Source organism: Calonectris borealis, chromosome 10 (assembly GCF_964195595.1).
Source record: "Calonectris borealis chromosome 10, bCalBor7.hap1.2, whole genome shotgun sequence".
Classification (NCBI taxonomy): domain Eukaryota; kingdom Metazoa; phylum Chordata; class Aves; order Procellariiformes; family Procellariidae; genus Calonectris; species Calonectris borealis.
Genome location: NC_134321.1, coordinates 14,651,717 through 14,664,702, shown reverse-complemented (window position 1 = coordinate 14,664,702; position 12,986 = coordinate 14,651,717). Strand labels below are relative to the sequence as shown.

General features: G+C 38.3%; 2 protein-coding genes across 7 annotated transcripts in view; one reads left to right on the top strand and one right to left on the bottom strand.

The window, feature by feature from the left end:
• Window positions 1-358: 358 nt before the first annotated feature.
• HESX1 (HESX homeobox 1) lies at window positions 359-11,644 on the bottom strand. Of its 5 annotated transcripts, none has more exons than XM_075159042.1 (6): window positions 11,342-11,600; window positions 8,874-8,971; window positions 4,093-4,351; window positions 3,770-3,975; window positions 3,349-3,450; window positions 2,137-2,393 (listed from the first exon to the last, which is right to left on the bottom strand). In XM_075159042.1, the coding sequence occupies exons 3-6, from the start codon at window positions 4,304-4,306 to the stop codon at window positions 2,295-2,297; spliced, it is 621 nt and encodes a 206-aa protein (XP_075015143.1). In that variant the 5' UTR covers window positions 4,307-4,351; window positions 8,874-8,971; window positions 11,342-11,600; the 3' UTR covers window positions 2,137-2,294. The 5 variants fall into 5 exon arrangements, with proteins under 5 accessions (XP_075015145.1, XP_075015143.1, XP_075015146.1 ...); XM_075159045.1 differs by having other exon boundaries at window positions 4,093-4,175; XM_075159044.1 differs by lacking the exon at window positions 8,874-8,971 and having other exon boundaries at window positions 359-2,393; window positions 11,346-11,644.
• A 99-nt stretch (window positions 11,645-11,743) lies between these two features.
• Window positions 11,744-12,986, top strand: part of APPL1 (adaptor protein, phosphotyrosine interacting with PH domain and leucine zipper 1) — a 31,757-nt gene continuing 30,514 nt past the window's right edge. The window contains exon 1 of one of the 2 annotated variants that reach the window (XM_075159038.1): window positions 11,744-11,933. In XM_075159038.1, coding sequence (XP_075015139.1) covers window positions 11,880-11,933 — 54 coding nt within the window. In that variant the 5' untranslated portion in view covers window positions 11,744-11,879. The remainder of the gene's footprint in view (window positions 11,934-12,986) is intronic. The other variant, XM_075159040.1, reaches the window with a different exon arrangement.

The window sequence follows — 12,986 nt, the reverse complement described above, 5'->3', positions numbered from 1 at the left end:
CTGGTTCTAAAGTAATGCAGCTTTTCAGTAATATTTTTCAGAAAATGTAGAAATTATTTTTATTTAAACCCTTATACCTCAACCCATCATCCAAAATATCAACTAAGGACTGAAGTCAGATCATCCTTCCCTTCAGCTTTTCCTAATATGAGACTACATAAAACTAAGTTTTTTCTATCACCCGTTTTCTCAAACTTACCTTTCATTCTATAGGACAGCAGATTATCATGGATACAGGCATCGAGAAAGGAAGAGCAATACTTGGTTTGTTCATGATATAACAGGTACAATGTTATCTCATAAAATCCTAAACCAACTACATTTCGCAATACCTTGCAAACGTTCAGCTACATTAAATCATCCATTATAACAACTGAAGTGTATAGAGATGTCGTAAGAACACAAACTGAAGGAAAAGCAGAGCATGTTAGAAGAGATATAGGAATCAAAAACTGTCTGGAAGCAGTAGAGACAGGTCTTTACAATTTTAACACCTACCTCTTCTAGAGACTATACCACATTGAAAGTAACATGCCAGGGAAAAAAAAAGAAATCTGTTGTCATTTTATTATTATTAAATAAGAAAGTGCAACTGAAGAACAATCTATCTGTATTTGCACTACTAACACACTACAAGAACCTATGGATTTCCCCGCCCCCCTTTTTTTGCTATTTACATTTAGCCTATATTAACAAAGATATGCTGACTTCTGTGTCCTCGATGTTCTGACTTCATAGAAGCTGAGTGTCAGACTGTGAAAGAGCCTGGTGAATGAGCCTGGTGGCTAAGGTGTGTAGAATGAAGACTTCGGCTCAAATTCTTCCTCCAGTGAATACCAAAGTACTTTGTATAAAGCAAAACTGTTTCCACTGGAAACCAACAGTGGCTAGGCTTCTTTCAATGTGGGATAGTTAGTCTGAGATCTACACTCTGAAGTAGTTAAAAACAATTTAAATGTCATAAGCACTCACATAATTTCTTCTCCCTAATTTTCAGAATTTTTCCCTATGTTCTTTTTTTTTAAATCAGATAAAATAATTCAGTTCAGTTTTTTGACTACTGTAAATATAGTTTTGGTTCAAAATAAGAATTATTTTTCAAGTCAGCCAAGTGGGAAAACCCAATTAACATAGCTTTACGTCTAAATTCTTTGGGATTTACTGGTTCTTTCAGATTTACAGGTTGAAATATCATTTAAAGTCAGGGCTTCTGCTGAACCATCAGCCTAAAACAAAATGATTTTTTTGTATATACAGCTAGGCCCATATAGAATGTATCTCTAGTAAGTAACACAGGCTGAAGTCTCATTGAAGGACACCAGCACTTCAAGCAAGTGCTTAAAGCTCTGCTGAACAAGGAACAGTGTAAACCCACACTACAATGTTTTCCTACATCATAGTCATGAAGAGTTGGGTGGTTTTTTTGTATAAGGCTCTCCTTATGCATATTGACTTCAGGCTGAATATCAAATATGTGGGTAATTAACTTTCATGTACTGTTTGATAAAAATGAATTCAACACCCTAAAATTAATGGCAATGATCTGGATATCTAGTCTGGTCCCCGCTGATTTGATCCTGTGAAATGCTACATTCTGTCATTAAAAGATAATGAGGGCAACTTCTATAACTGGAACACTTATACTGACAAGAGAGGAGATATCCAAGGTGAAGCATTAAATAGGCAAATATCCTAAATTAATTAAAATGAGATATAAAAGAAATTACAATTTTCATCTTCTTTTAAGCAAACAACTGTTCAAACTGAACAGTCAGTTGAATATTAGCCCTTTCATTTGAGATACCTTTTTCTAAAAATTATGTTCTTTATGAAAACTATCATACTCTTTATAAATAAGCTTTTTAAACTCCAATGTAACGCACAATCCGTTTCAAGTAGCAAGATCTATTTTGCATATTTCAGACTTTAAACAGACTTTTTTTAAAAAACCACAAAGCTTTGTTAAGTCGTCTTCAGTTAAGCTGCTGTAATTTATACTAGCTGAAAATCTTGTGCAACCTAGGGTTTGGATTTTTTTTTTAACTGCGAAAATATCTAAACTCTTCTGAAAATACTTATTAAAATACATATGAAAAGTTCACTTTTTCCACAAAAAGTAGATTATAATAATACTTCAAGTATTTACAGTTTATTTGAATGAAAATTATGATAATATTTCAAATCTGGGGATAAAATCATAATTAATATATCACCATTACTTAATACAAGTTATGAAAATTCCAGTAATTCTTCGTGTTCTATTGTAGTACCGTAACAGCAAACCATCTTTCTTTCTACTCTAGTAGGCTGGAGGTGAAAGTATTTTTCACCATTAGAAACTGAGATTCTCGGTGTGATCTTTTCAGCTTTGCACGACGGTTCTGGAACCAGATCTAAAATTGAAAGAAAAGGCATGCTTTTCAGAAATACAGCACTGTAAGCAGAATAAGCTTTGAAACTTAAAAATAGTTGCAGAACTTTACAGTATTTTGTGTAATGACAGTAGTTTGTAAGTTCAATACAAATTTAAAATCTGCAGATGACAGCATGTATCTACCTGCAATAATTTTAACACCACAGATGAAGAAAATAATACCCTCAGCTTAACTGGAAAGTGAGGACCAGCTTCACTGTAATTAATATAAAAACTAATATTAACTTCAATGACACTGAATAGACCCTGGAAGATCTGAGCATCTGGAATTCACACACAAATCTTAAGGTGTTATTTCTTCAGCTGCTTAATTAATCTCAGCATCAAGCTTTCCATCAACCCCAACATAAGACTTGCATCAAAAGCTTAATAAACCTCAAGGTGAGACTCAAATTCTAATGTTTATGGTACACTTCTCACATTGGACTACCTGGAAATCAATAATTAAAATGCCTGAGCAGATTTTGCTTTTGGCCAGATGAAGACATAGGCTCAAACACTGGTTTAACACATACATGCTCTACTGACAGTCTCACAAAATACTCAGACATTCGTACAGATTATTTCAATATTTGTTTTTCAAATATCATGACAAGCATAATATAAACATGATTTTAAAACATGAAAGCAAATGATCAAGTTCTGCACATGATAACTAGAGATTAACAGAGCAGATATCATGGAAATATTATAGTGATGAATACCTCATCAACGCCATGGAAGAAGGTTTAAGATCTCAGAAGGAATTCAATGGCTTCCAATTCACAAATCATTGAAGGCATACCACATGTATAAATGTACATTGTTTTAAATTGGTATTATTAAAATTACTGCTACTGCTATCAAACTACTTATATAACCAGAGAGTACATATAGATGGAATTACAGAAAAGTTCAAATAGATTTTTAATTACCTGGATCCTGTCTTCATCTAAATCTAATTTGCGAGCTAGCTCTTCTCTAGTATCAATGCCAGGGTAGGAGTTCATTTTAAAAACATTTTCCAAGACTTCAATCTGAGGAGATTAAAACACACTTGTTGAATAGTTATGACTACCTTCATAGAAGTCAAAGAAAAGAAAATAAATTTAAAAGAAAACCAGTTTAGTTTGTTCAACAGGAGATTTCCGAACAGTGTTTGCACAATTCTGATTCCATGCATAAACATAGGTCTGCTAAAACTAGCAACATTACTGTTAATTTACACTAGTTCCTGATTACATTTCTCTCTGCAGAGGTACATCGTACTGAATTAAGTCAGTTGTTTTAGGCTTCTACCAACATTTTACTAAACTACATTGTAATTCATTTATTAAAAACTATGAAAATCCCTACCTGGTTTCTAGTGAATGCAGTTCTTGGTCTTCTACCCCTGTACCAGCTCAATTCTCGTTTGAAAGATAGCCTTTCAGTGACTGAAAAATATTTTTCACATTTCAAAACTTTTTCTTCTTGCACTGGATTACTGTTAGCATGCAATAATGGATTTTCATAGCAAACAACAGGGATTTGCAGATGAGGATTACTGTCATCACCTAAAACTAGAAAAAGCAAGCAAACGAGAGCTTCAATTTACTGGTTTTCAGTAGAAACATGAAAATATAAACATTTTTAAAGGAGTAAAGCTTGAGAGGTTACAAAACAGGCTGCTGACTTACCCAAGTTGGTGCATGCATCCATCCACGGTCTGTGAGGTTTCACAGCTGGAATGCCATCTTTTTTCTGCTCCAGTCCCAAAATACTTTCAATGGAAAACGAGCACTGTGTGGTTTTATTTTCTACAAAACCAGACACTTTCCGAAGATTCAGAGATGCTGATGTATTAGCAGCACATAGCGATGTACTTGCCATGCTTTCACCTTCAGCCAGCATAGCATGTATACTGTACTTGCATTTCTCCGCAAGTCCTTCTTATAGCTATGTTGACAAGGGGGTTGGATTTGCAACGTCATTAATTAAAATCTTTTATTAGAAAGTTTTAGCATGTCAATGAAAACTCTCCCACCAAGAGGCACGAGGAGTTAATTGTTTATTTGTTTGCAAGTAATTAGCAACTAATGGTGACACTAGGGGGGCCACCAAGAGGGACAAAAAGCGTTATCTCTCCTAACCAGAACATCGACTTAACTTTCTCAAAAGAAGCTGTGCACAAATATAGTACTTCTCTTTTATTTGAAATCATTAATGTATAAAATCAGTTTTTTTAAAAACTTTATACTCTAATGGACTCCCCTTACCTAAACATAGCAGCATGATAGGAAACCAGTCAAGTAATAAGTAATCTCATTTAAGTGAATTTCCTTCCAAGGAAATTTAAAAAAATAATCTCTTAATGCTATTAGGGTAATCCCGATGAAAATGCCTGTTTTTTCATATGCATATGTAATGGTGAACATGGTCAATAAAACAACAATAGCTTTTGGCATAAGGCACTGTGCAGTGGGTTGGCAATGTTGTCAAAGCTCAGTGTAATTGCCTTCCAAGTGCCTGGATTAGTTAACAGGAACAGTTGCACCAACTATTTTAAATAATTCATGCATTCATTTTTCTTATTAAAATAACTTTGTTGCAGCTTTTTTGAAACATACCATATGTGAAACTTCCTGATCATTCTTTACAACATAAAAACAAAACTTAAAGTAATAGAAGCAGTACACTGAAATTTACTGGTTTAAAAACATCCATTTCTGCTAGATATTCCTCCCTTCTTGTAGGTTTATAACCAATAGAAATTTATTTAAATCCTACAGACAGAACACTTAAAATGACCAAAAATCACGAGTAACGGGGAGAAAGGAGGTAAAGGTTTTGTAATGAAGTTCAAAGTTTGAAAACAGGATTCTGATTTCATTCATTATAAAGAAAGTACTGACTATAACATTTTTATATTCCAGGTCATCTGTCAGCCACACAGCAGTTTACATGTTACATGTTCAAAACCAGCTTTTGGTTCAGGATAGCCTCTCTACAGAGATTCTTCCTTTTCTTATTTTGGACAAAGCTTTATTTTAGAACATGCAAAAATGAAAACAATATTTTAATTTCAGCAAGTTACCCCTCTTAAATAAGACTTCTAATTTGGAGCACATGATGTAGGAGCACGAGCACATAGGACCATGTGCTTTCAGAGGAAAAATGTGGCCCTCTATTTTTTCTTGTTTTACTGTTTTCTCAGAGTAGTTTATTCTGTGTAATCAGTCACATCCACATGGCTAACAACTAATATTAAGGAAATAAACTGTACCTTCACTTTGATTTTCTGTACATTTGTAAACAACCCATTGTAAACAAACCAAGACTAATCTTTAGGAATAGACAGAAGCAGGAAATGGCACAGTCTAGAAATTAGAGTACTGTGCTGAGAGAGATTCTACAGAAAAAAATGTAATCCATATGTGGCTTTATATTAGAAAAACGTTCAGCTGAAGAATGTTGACTTACTGGACTGACTTTGTGTTGTGCAATGAGATTGCTGTCAAACCAAACTATCAAAAAGAGTGACAATTCAAGAAGTGATCTTACCAAGGACACCTTATCAGACCGTATCAATCCATCTTGAAGTGGCATGAATATAACTGCAATGACCACCTGCAAGCTAAGCTCCAACCATCATTTAACAGCCTCAGCAACCATGAAGTGTAGACATACAAAAAAGCCATAAGGACCTGTGTATGAAACCGCTGGCTGCTGGAATATTTGGTGAACTAGAGGTCAGTGGGAAGCAGTGTTAAGCGAGGGCCTTACAGCCCATTATGTTTCAGTACAGCTGTTCCCAACAAGGCAACCTATGACCTTAACAAAGCAACGGGACTCCTTTTCTTGACTGCAGGCAGTTATTTTGAGTATTCAGACTGCACACCAGGTCCAGAGGTTACTAAAGAGATAATGCAAAGCCTCTTATATAGCAGTGATTGGTAGATCAGTTTTCTGCCTCTACAGTCTCTACATGGAATACCAGTTTCAAAAAAAAAAAAAAAAAATTCCCACAAAACACATTAAGTCAAAAAGAAAACAATACATCTCCTTCTGTACTGAACTTGGAGCTGCTTACCAATTTCTCTATCCCAAAGAGGTGAAAAGCATGATCACTGATAGAGACAGCCTCTTGAATCCAGAATCTAATGTGGACTTTAATAATACAAAAAAATCTTAATGATTATAATATAAATAGCTAGTTTCCAAATACAGCCCACTATTTTGTTTTTTAAAGAACTTAAAAATACCAACAAAGCACTGATACAAAACATGTTTCAGATAATATTTATTTCTCCTGAATGAATATGAATGAAATTAACCTGAGCCACACAGCCGAGACCCAGATTTCTACATACTTCAAGTCCCTAAGTGGTAAATACCTTCATAGGTGTTCTCTTCAGGAAGCTATCAAGAACTATCAATAAAGAGAGGCATATGTACTGGTAAGAGAGACAGTTATGAGAGGCACATATCTTCCCAAATCTAACCATTAAGTTAACCAAGTAATTATAACTTATTTTTGGTCTCTCTGAGATTGTGGAAGATGGAAAAAAACTTTTTCAGGGTAGCCTGCTTTTAACTCCTAGTTGGAAACACTCATTCTTTCAGGGTTTTTTAATGACTTTTCAGGGAAAAGAGATCTTAGTAGCTCTCAAAAAGAATTTTCATAAAATGGGCCAAAACCAGTCAACGCATTCACTAGGCGTAGGTCAGAAACTCATCAAATGCTGCCATCTGGTGTTCAGGCTTGCCCAGTTGTTAAGTTCGTTCAGCAATGTTATCTGAGTAAGAAACTGTGTTATTATTAAAATAATCATATTACATTCATTTGCTCAATGTTGAATTGAATCAGACCTGGAGACTGCAATGCAGTCACTGAAACGTATCAACTCTTGTTGTTAAGCAGAGTTCGTGGCTGCAACTGCATATAGGACCAGGAAGTACCAATTCAGAAGTTCACAACGTAGATGCTCACACACACTATGCTCTCTAATTTCTGAGAAATTCAGTGTAATTGAAACACCATATATCTAAGTGACATTTATAATGCTAATGCAGCTCAACATAACTGTTTATAAAAATTTCACAAGAAAAGAGAACTCACTCTGAAGATAAGCCTTCATTATTCCAAAATTCCATTATATCCCTGGATGTGTTCAAGGTCAAGTTGGATGGGCTTTGAGCAACCTCATCCAGTGAAAGATGTCACAAAGTGGGGTTGGAACTAGATGATCTTTAAAGGGCCTTCCAACCCAAACCATTCTATGATTCTATGATTCTAGAACAACATACATGTGGAGATAAATCTACTGGAAAGTTTGGCTGAAGGTCTAGCATTCAAATGTTGCTAGATTTCTTTGAACAGAAGCTTGCTTAGTTGTAGAAGAAAGCTATTTGTTATCAAGATAAACAGTCAAACAACCTTTCTGTAAGAAATGAGGTTGAAAATATATTTTCCACAGAGCAGAAAACTTAAGTTTTAGATCCAAGAATACCAGATTACATTTCTAGGAATTCCCACTGAAAGTGTAAATAGACCTTGAGCATTCACTCAAAAACTGTATTTCATTATTTTGGCCCATTAGAAATGATCAATACTTCCCTTGCAAACCATATGAAATTACCTATAGAGTTTTAGCTAAATACCATTGTAGGGACAATTAGAGCAACAAAACAAACATTAAGTTGAAAATCCTAAGTAATCAGTAATAGGAGAAATCAATGCTCCTTGGATATGCAAATCCAATCCTCTTACTGCATCACATACTTGATGAGGCAGCAAACTAATCTCTCTTTCAGATTTTGCACCACTGTTTTTTGCCCAGGGACAGTAGAGTTCATCTGTTTAGTAGATGAAGCTCTTGTTCTTTAGAGATGTGAAGCCTCTAAGGACTCTTTTATACCAGCTGAAGAGACCACACCAAGCATTCTTGGTGGCTTTGGTCTGAAACCCCAATGCTTACTGTTGCTACCTTTTGCCATTGTCACCCATTGCTACTCCACTGCCAGGTCACCTTTCACAATAGCCTGTGCAATATTCTCAGCTTTTTAAAAAGGTATAAATGGTATAGATAATCTTTCTGATTACTTATCACACTCAAAAAAAAATTCCCTTTCATCTCACCTTTACCACAGCTTCTTTACCCAGCTGCACCAGAATTTCTGCTGCATTGTAGCTCCCTTCCAAATATGTTTTGAACGTGAATAACAAAGGTTAAATTCAAAGCCAATTTCAAAACTCCAAACTTTTTTTTTTTAGGCAAGAACACCTCAAAACTGTTAACATCAATTTTCACAAAACATGACTAAAAGCAGTTAGCTATTTCTTGGCTGAAGTAAAAGCTATTTTGACCCAGGGAGATTAAGCAAACACAGATACATTCAAGGTAAATCCAAGGGTGGCACTAGGAAAAGTCTGAGAAACAGTGTGTTAAACAGTACGTAACATGCAAATAAAGCCTACCTTATCCAGACAGCTACCTTCACCCTCCAGCAGACGCAAAATGTTCTCTCCATTAGGGGACACATCTGGAATCCTCTAAAGAGCTGTTGGCTACTCTTCTCTGTGTTTACATAGTGTCAAGTGTTAGTTCCCCACATTTTTAAGGCCTCTTAGTAAGTATTTTGCAGAAAGAACAAAAAAAAAAAATCCAAAACCCCAAACAAAAAACCACACACTAACAAAAAGCCTACAATGCTGAAAAAAGTGTAACACTAAAAATACTTATTAGAGGGTTCAGAGGGATTCTTTAATTCATTACTATCGAATCTCATCTGTTGCTGTCAAATTTGTATCTCAAATAACTTTTGGATGCCTTGTAACATTTGTAAAAAATGTACACAAAAGGTAGTAAGACAAGTAAGTACACAAGTACACAAGACTAGTAATATCTTACAGAATGTTTGTATTTAAAAAGCTGACTACTAATTCAAAGAAGCCCTGCTATACTATAAAATTATTGGAGAGGCCCCCCTTTTGCTACTAAAGCAAACTGAATCATTAAACTGAATCACTAAGATCAACAATCGCTAAGATCAACAGAAACAAGACACATTTTTATGCTACGTGCCAGCTGAAATACCAAAGCATATTTCTACGTATTAAAGATATGTTTGTTAGTGTTTTGTTTTTTCTTCTACAAAACATTTAATCCTCAAAGAGCTGTTCTCTGTTCATAGCAGCTCAAGAAATATTTTTTTTCCTCTGCTACTTACAGCTGTAAATATACAAAGCTAACTAAAACCAATTCCATTTAAAGTTACTACCTTCCTGAATTCTGCTAGGGAAATGCATCTTATAGTAGAAAACAGAGCATTTCTTACAGAAGACCGCTGTAAAACTTAGTCACAAGTTAACTGATCTCAAAACCAGAAAGCTATGCACACATATACAGGTCATGAACCAATGCTAGTGTTCTGTCACATAATAATTACAGAGACAAGACTTAGTCTTTAAAATTCCTTGTAAGATAACTCTATATTATTACCCTCATATGACAGGGAAAGAGACAAGTGGTGTGACTTGCTTCAGTCAAGTGAGTCACCAGCTGAGCTGGTAAATGAACTGACTTAACAGAGTTGCAACTTGAAAATTGCCTCACCACTCCCTACAAAAAAACCCAAAACAACCCCCCTCCCCACCTCAAAAATCTTCAATTGTTTTTAATTTAATACCAGCCTTTTCCTTTATCTGCTTTTAAAGGTAAAACATGATCTGATACAACATAAAGAAAGGTCTCCATAGCAAGACTGCACAATAGTTAATCATTTGCTCCACTGGATGACTTTGTGTACTTTCTAATCTGGTTTTATACTAAGTTCACCTGGCCCCAAAAAGGCAAAACCAGCAAGGAAACATCCTCTTTTTTGTTTTTTTAGCTGTAATAATAAATGTATCTAAAAAGTTACCAATGGTCTATTAAAATGCAGAAATGAAATATCATCAAGTAATTTCAGAGTTGAACCAGTTTGCCAGTTCAAATATGCTGTACTACTAGGTTTTGCTTTTGTTAGTTTTAAGAGGGAGAATTTTATGCAGCCTCGTTTGACACAGAGTATATTTTAATCCGTTTTTAAATGAATGGAAATTTAGATGGATGTTCTTGATAAGCAATTTTTACATACCCAATGCCTCCTAAGAGACCTACTCTTAAAATATGAATTGCTTAATCTGCAGGAATAATTTAAAATTTAATGTATGATAACTTTGGTCAAAACATACTAATCACAGAGGGCAATTCAAGAATATGCTTTTTTTTAGGCAGTGCACAATGATCTGGTTTGATTCCAGTGAGCCCTCACAATAGTTTTAAGCACTTAAAATTGGCCACCAACCGATAGCACCAAGCTTATCCAGTCTAAGAAAGTAGGGAGTCCATTAGGACTGATTACACTCTTGCTTCTGACGGAGAAAAATTGTGGTCAGCAATGGTTTTGGTTTTTTAGGACACAAGCAGGAAAACCAGATCCTCAGCTGAAGCTATCACTTGGTAACAAAAAATCCTAGGTAGGTAGGTAGGTAGGGATAGAAATACTTTCTTGTAAAAGCCCTGGTGGATGGTGGAGACAGACATGATAGACATAAAAGGAGGCTTCTCAAAACGGATGCTCCAGGTAACATCAAGAGCGCAAAAGATGCTTCCATCATGACAGGGACACAACAGCATTAGTCCCACTAATGGGACTGGTTTTGCCCCCAAGATAATTGTCTATCTGTTCTGAGAAGACAGTGACAGCCACACAAAGACAAACAGGGCTAGGAAGACACACCGATTTGTAGCACAGAGCATGTAACCGCACATGCAAAAAGAAAAGGAAAAAAAGTTTGCTTGCTTTTTCCCAGTAACTTCATTTGACAACCAGCACCTGTCCGCAACACCGCTGGACAGACACCTCAGCGTGGAAACTTCCCCTTCTGTCTCCGCTCCCCACTCACCTCCCCGAACTGGGGGCGGCCCGACGGGTGACGGGGCGCTCTCCCGAGAAGCGGGAGCCGATCTGACCGACAAAAGGCCCCTCTTCTCCGCTCCTCATGTTACTGACAGGGAGGAGGAGGGCGCCGCGGACTCGGAGGGACGCGCTTTTCTTCCTGCCCTGAGGGACAGCGTACGGCAGGGGCACGGAGGTCACCCAGCCGCAGCGCGCGCCCCTCGCCAGGCAGCGCCAAGGCGAAGGGCGGGAACAGAGGAGCAGAGCCGCGCGCCCACGCAGAAGCGCGACGCACCTCACGGCGCCAACAGCCCCGCGCGCGCGTGCAGACAAACAGATGCATCCGCTCACCAATAACAAGCTGGGCAGGTTGGGTGGAAGAACCAATAGAAAGGCCAAGCGGGGGGAGGCGGGACATCCGGCGCGAAGCGGGGCGGGGGCGCCTGTGTGGTGACCGGCGGGAGGGGGAGGGGTCCAGTCAGCTGGGCGTGCTGCGGGGTGCAGGAGCTGCAGCGGCGCAGAGTCAGCCCCGGCGGCCGCCATGCCCGGCATCGACAAGCTCCCCATCGAGGAGACGCTGGAAGACAGCCCCCAGGTAAGAGGGGCAAGGCGCAGCCCGGTGGGTGGAGGCCAGATCGGGCCCAACCCGTGGGCGCCGGGCCTAGCGCTGATCCTCTCTCGCGCCCTTCCCGCGTATTCCCTCGGGCAGATGCTGGAGAGCCTCGGCGGCGGCCGGGAGAGAGGGGGAAACCCGCCCCGGCAGGGGCAGGGACGCTGCGTGCATGGCCAGGTGCCGTCCCACCCTCTTCGCCCGTGTGGCGTGGCAGGGGCTTGGGGCCAGGAGCCGCGGCTCTCGGGCTGTCAACTTCGGCGGTGCCCCCTGCGAGGTGTCGCCCCAGTCTCCGTGGCGCCTTCTTCCCGCTTGCATCACCGCGTCCTCTCGGGTGTCTGCGAGCTGATGAGCTGCTTATAAAGCAGCGAGCTCGGTAGCGATTTTCCAGAGGTACTGTGCTTCGGGCGTCAGGGTAGTAGCTTGCGCTGACTCCCTTACTTCCCCACCCCTGCATTTACATTCATGACTGATTTTGGAGACCTCGTGTTGACAAAACCCGTCGCCACTTCTCACGACGATTTTCCTTATCTTTGTGTTTTACTAAAAACGCATTAAGGTTTAATAGATACCTATGAAAAACAGTTGTCGGATGAGGTTATCGTGGCGGTTGTTAATGCTGTGAGTAGGTGGGAAACGCATGGTGCTGAAAGGCCTTTAATTGCTCTGATATCTTCACTTCCATTTCTGCTGCTTGACCTTTGTCAGTGATGCCATATATTGCATTGGCATTTCTTTCATACTACTACTAAGCAGGAAATGCTTTATTCAGTTGCACTGGTTTCTCTTGCTGGCAGCTGCAACAGCAAGTACTTTGTACTGCTCTTCCTAGACGCAAAAGAAAAGTTTACAATATATTTTCTTTTATTGCAGCCTTTTGAATTAGGATCCTTGTTTTGCGGCATTGTTTATGTAGATGAGCAAGACTTCCTATATTAGTAGCATATGCATTGGTAGTTTTGATTCCTCAACCATCGGAAGAGAAACTTTCACTTGCTTAATAGGGAATTTTAACCTCTAAAATGGCAACCATTTTAA

Excerpts from the sequence above, each read along its gene's own strand:
- HESX1 (XM_075159044.1), bottom strand. The coding sequence starts at position 4,306 with ATGCTGGCTGAAGGTGAAAGCATGGCAAGTACATCGCTATGTGCTGCT. Across the intron at positions 3,976-4,092 it reads GGATGCATGCACCAACTTGG|TTTTAGGTGATGACAGTAAT; the intron begins GTAAGTCAGCAG and ends TGCTTTTTCTAG. Across the intron at positions 2,394-3,348 it reads TAGATGAAGACAGGATCCAG|ATCTGGTTCCAGAACCGTCG; the intron begins GTAATTAAAAAT and ends TTTCAATTTTAG.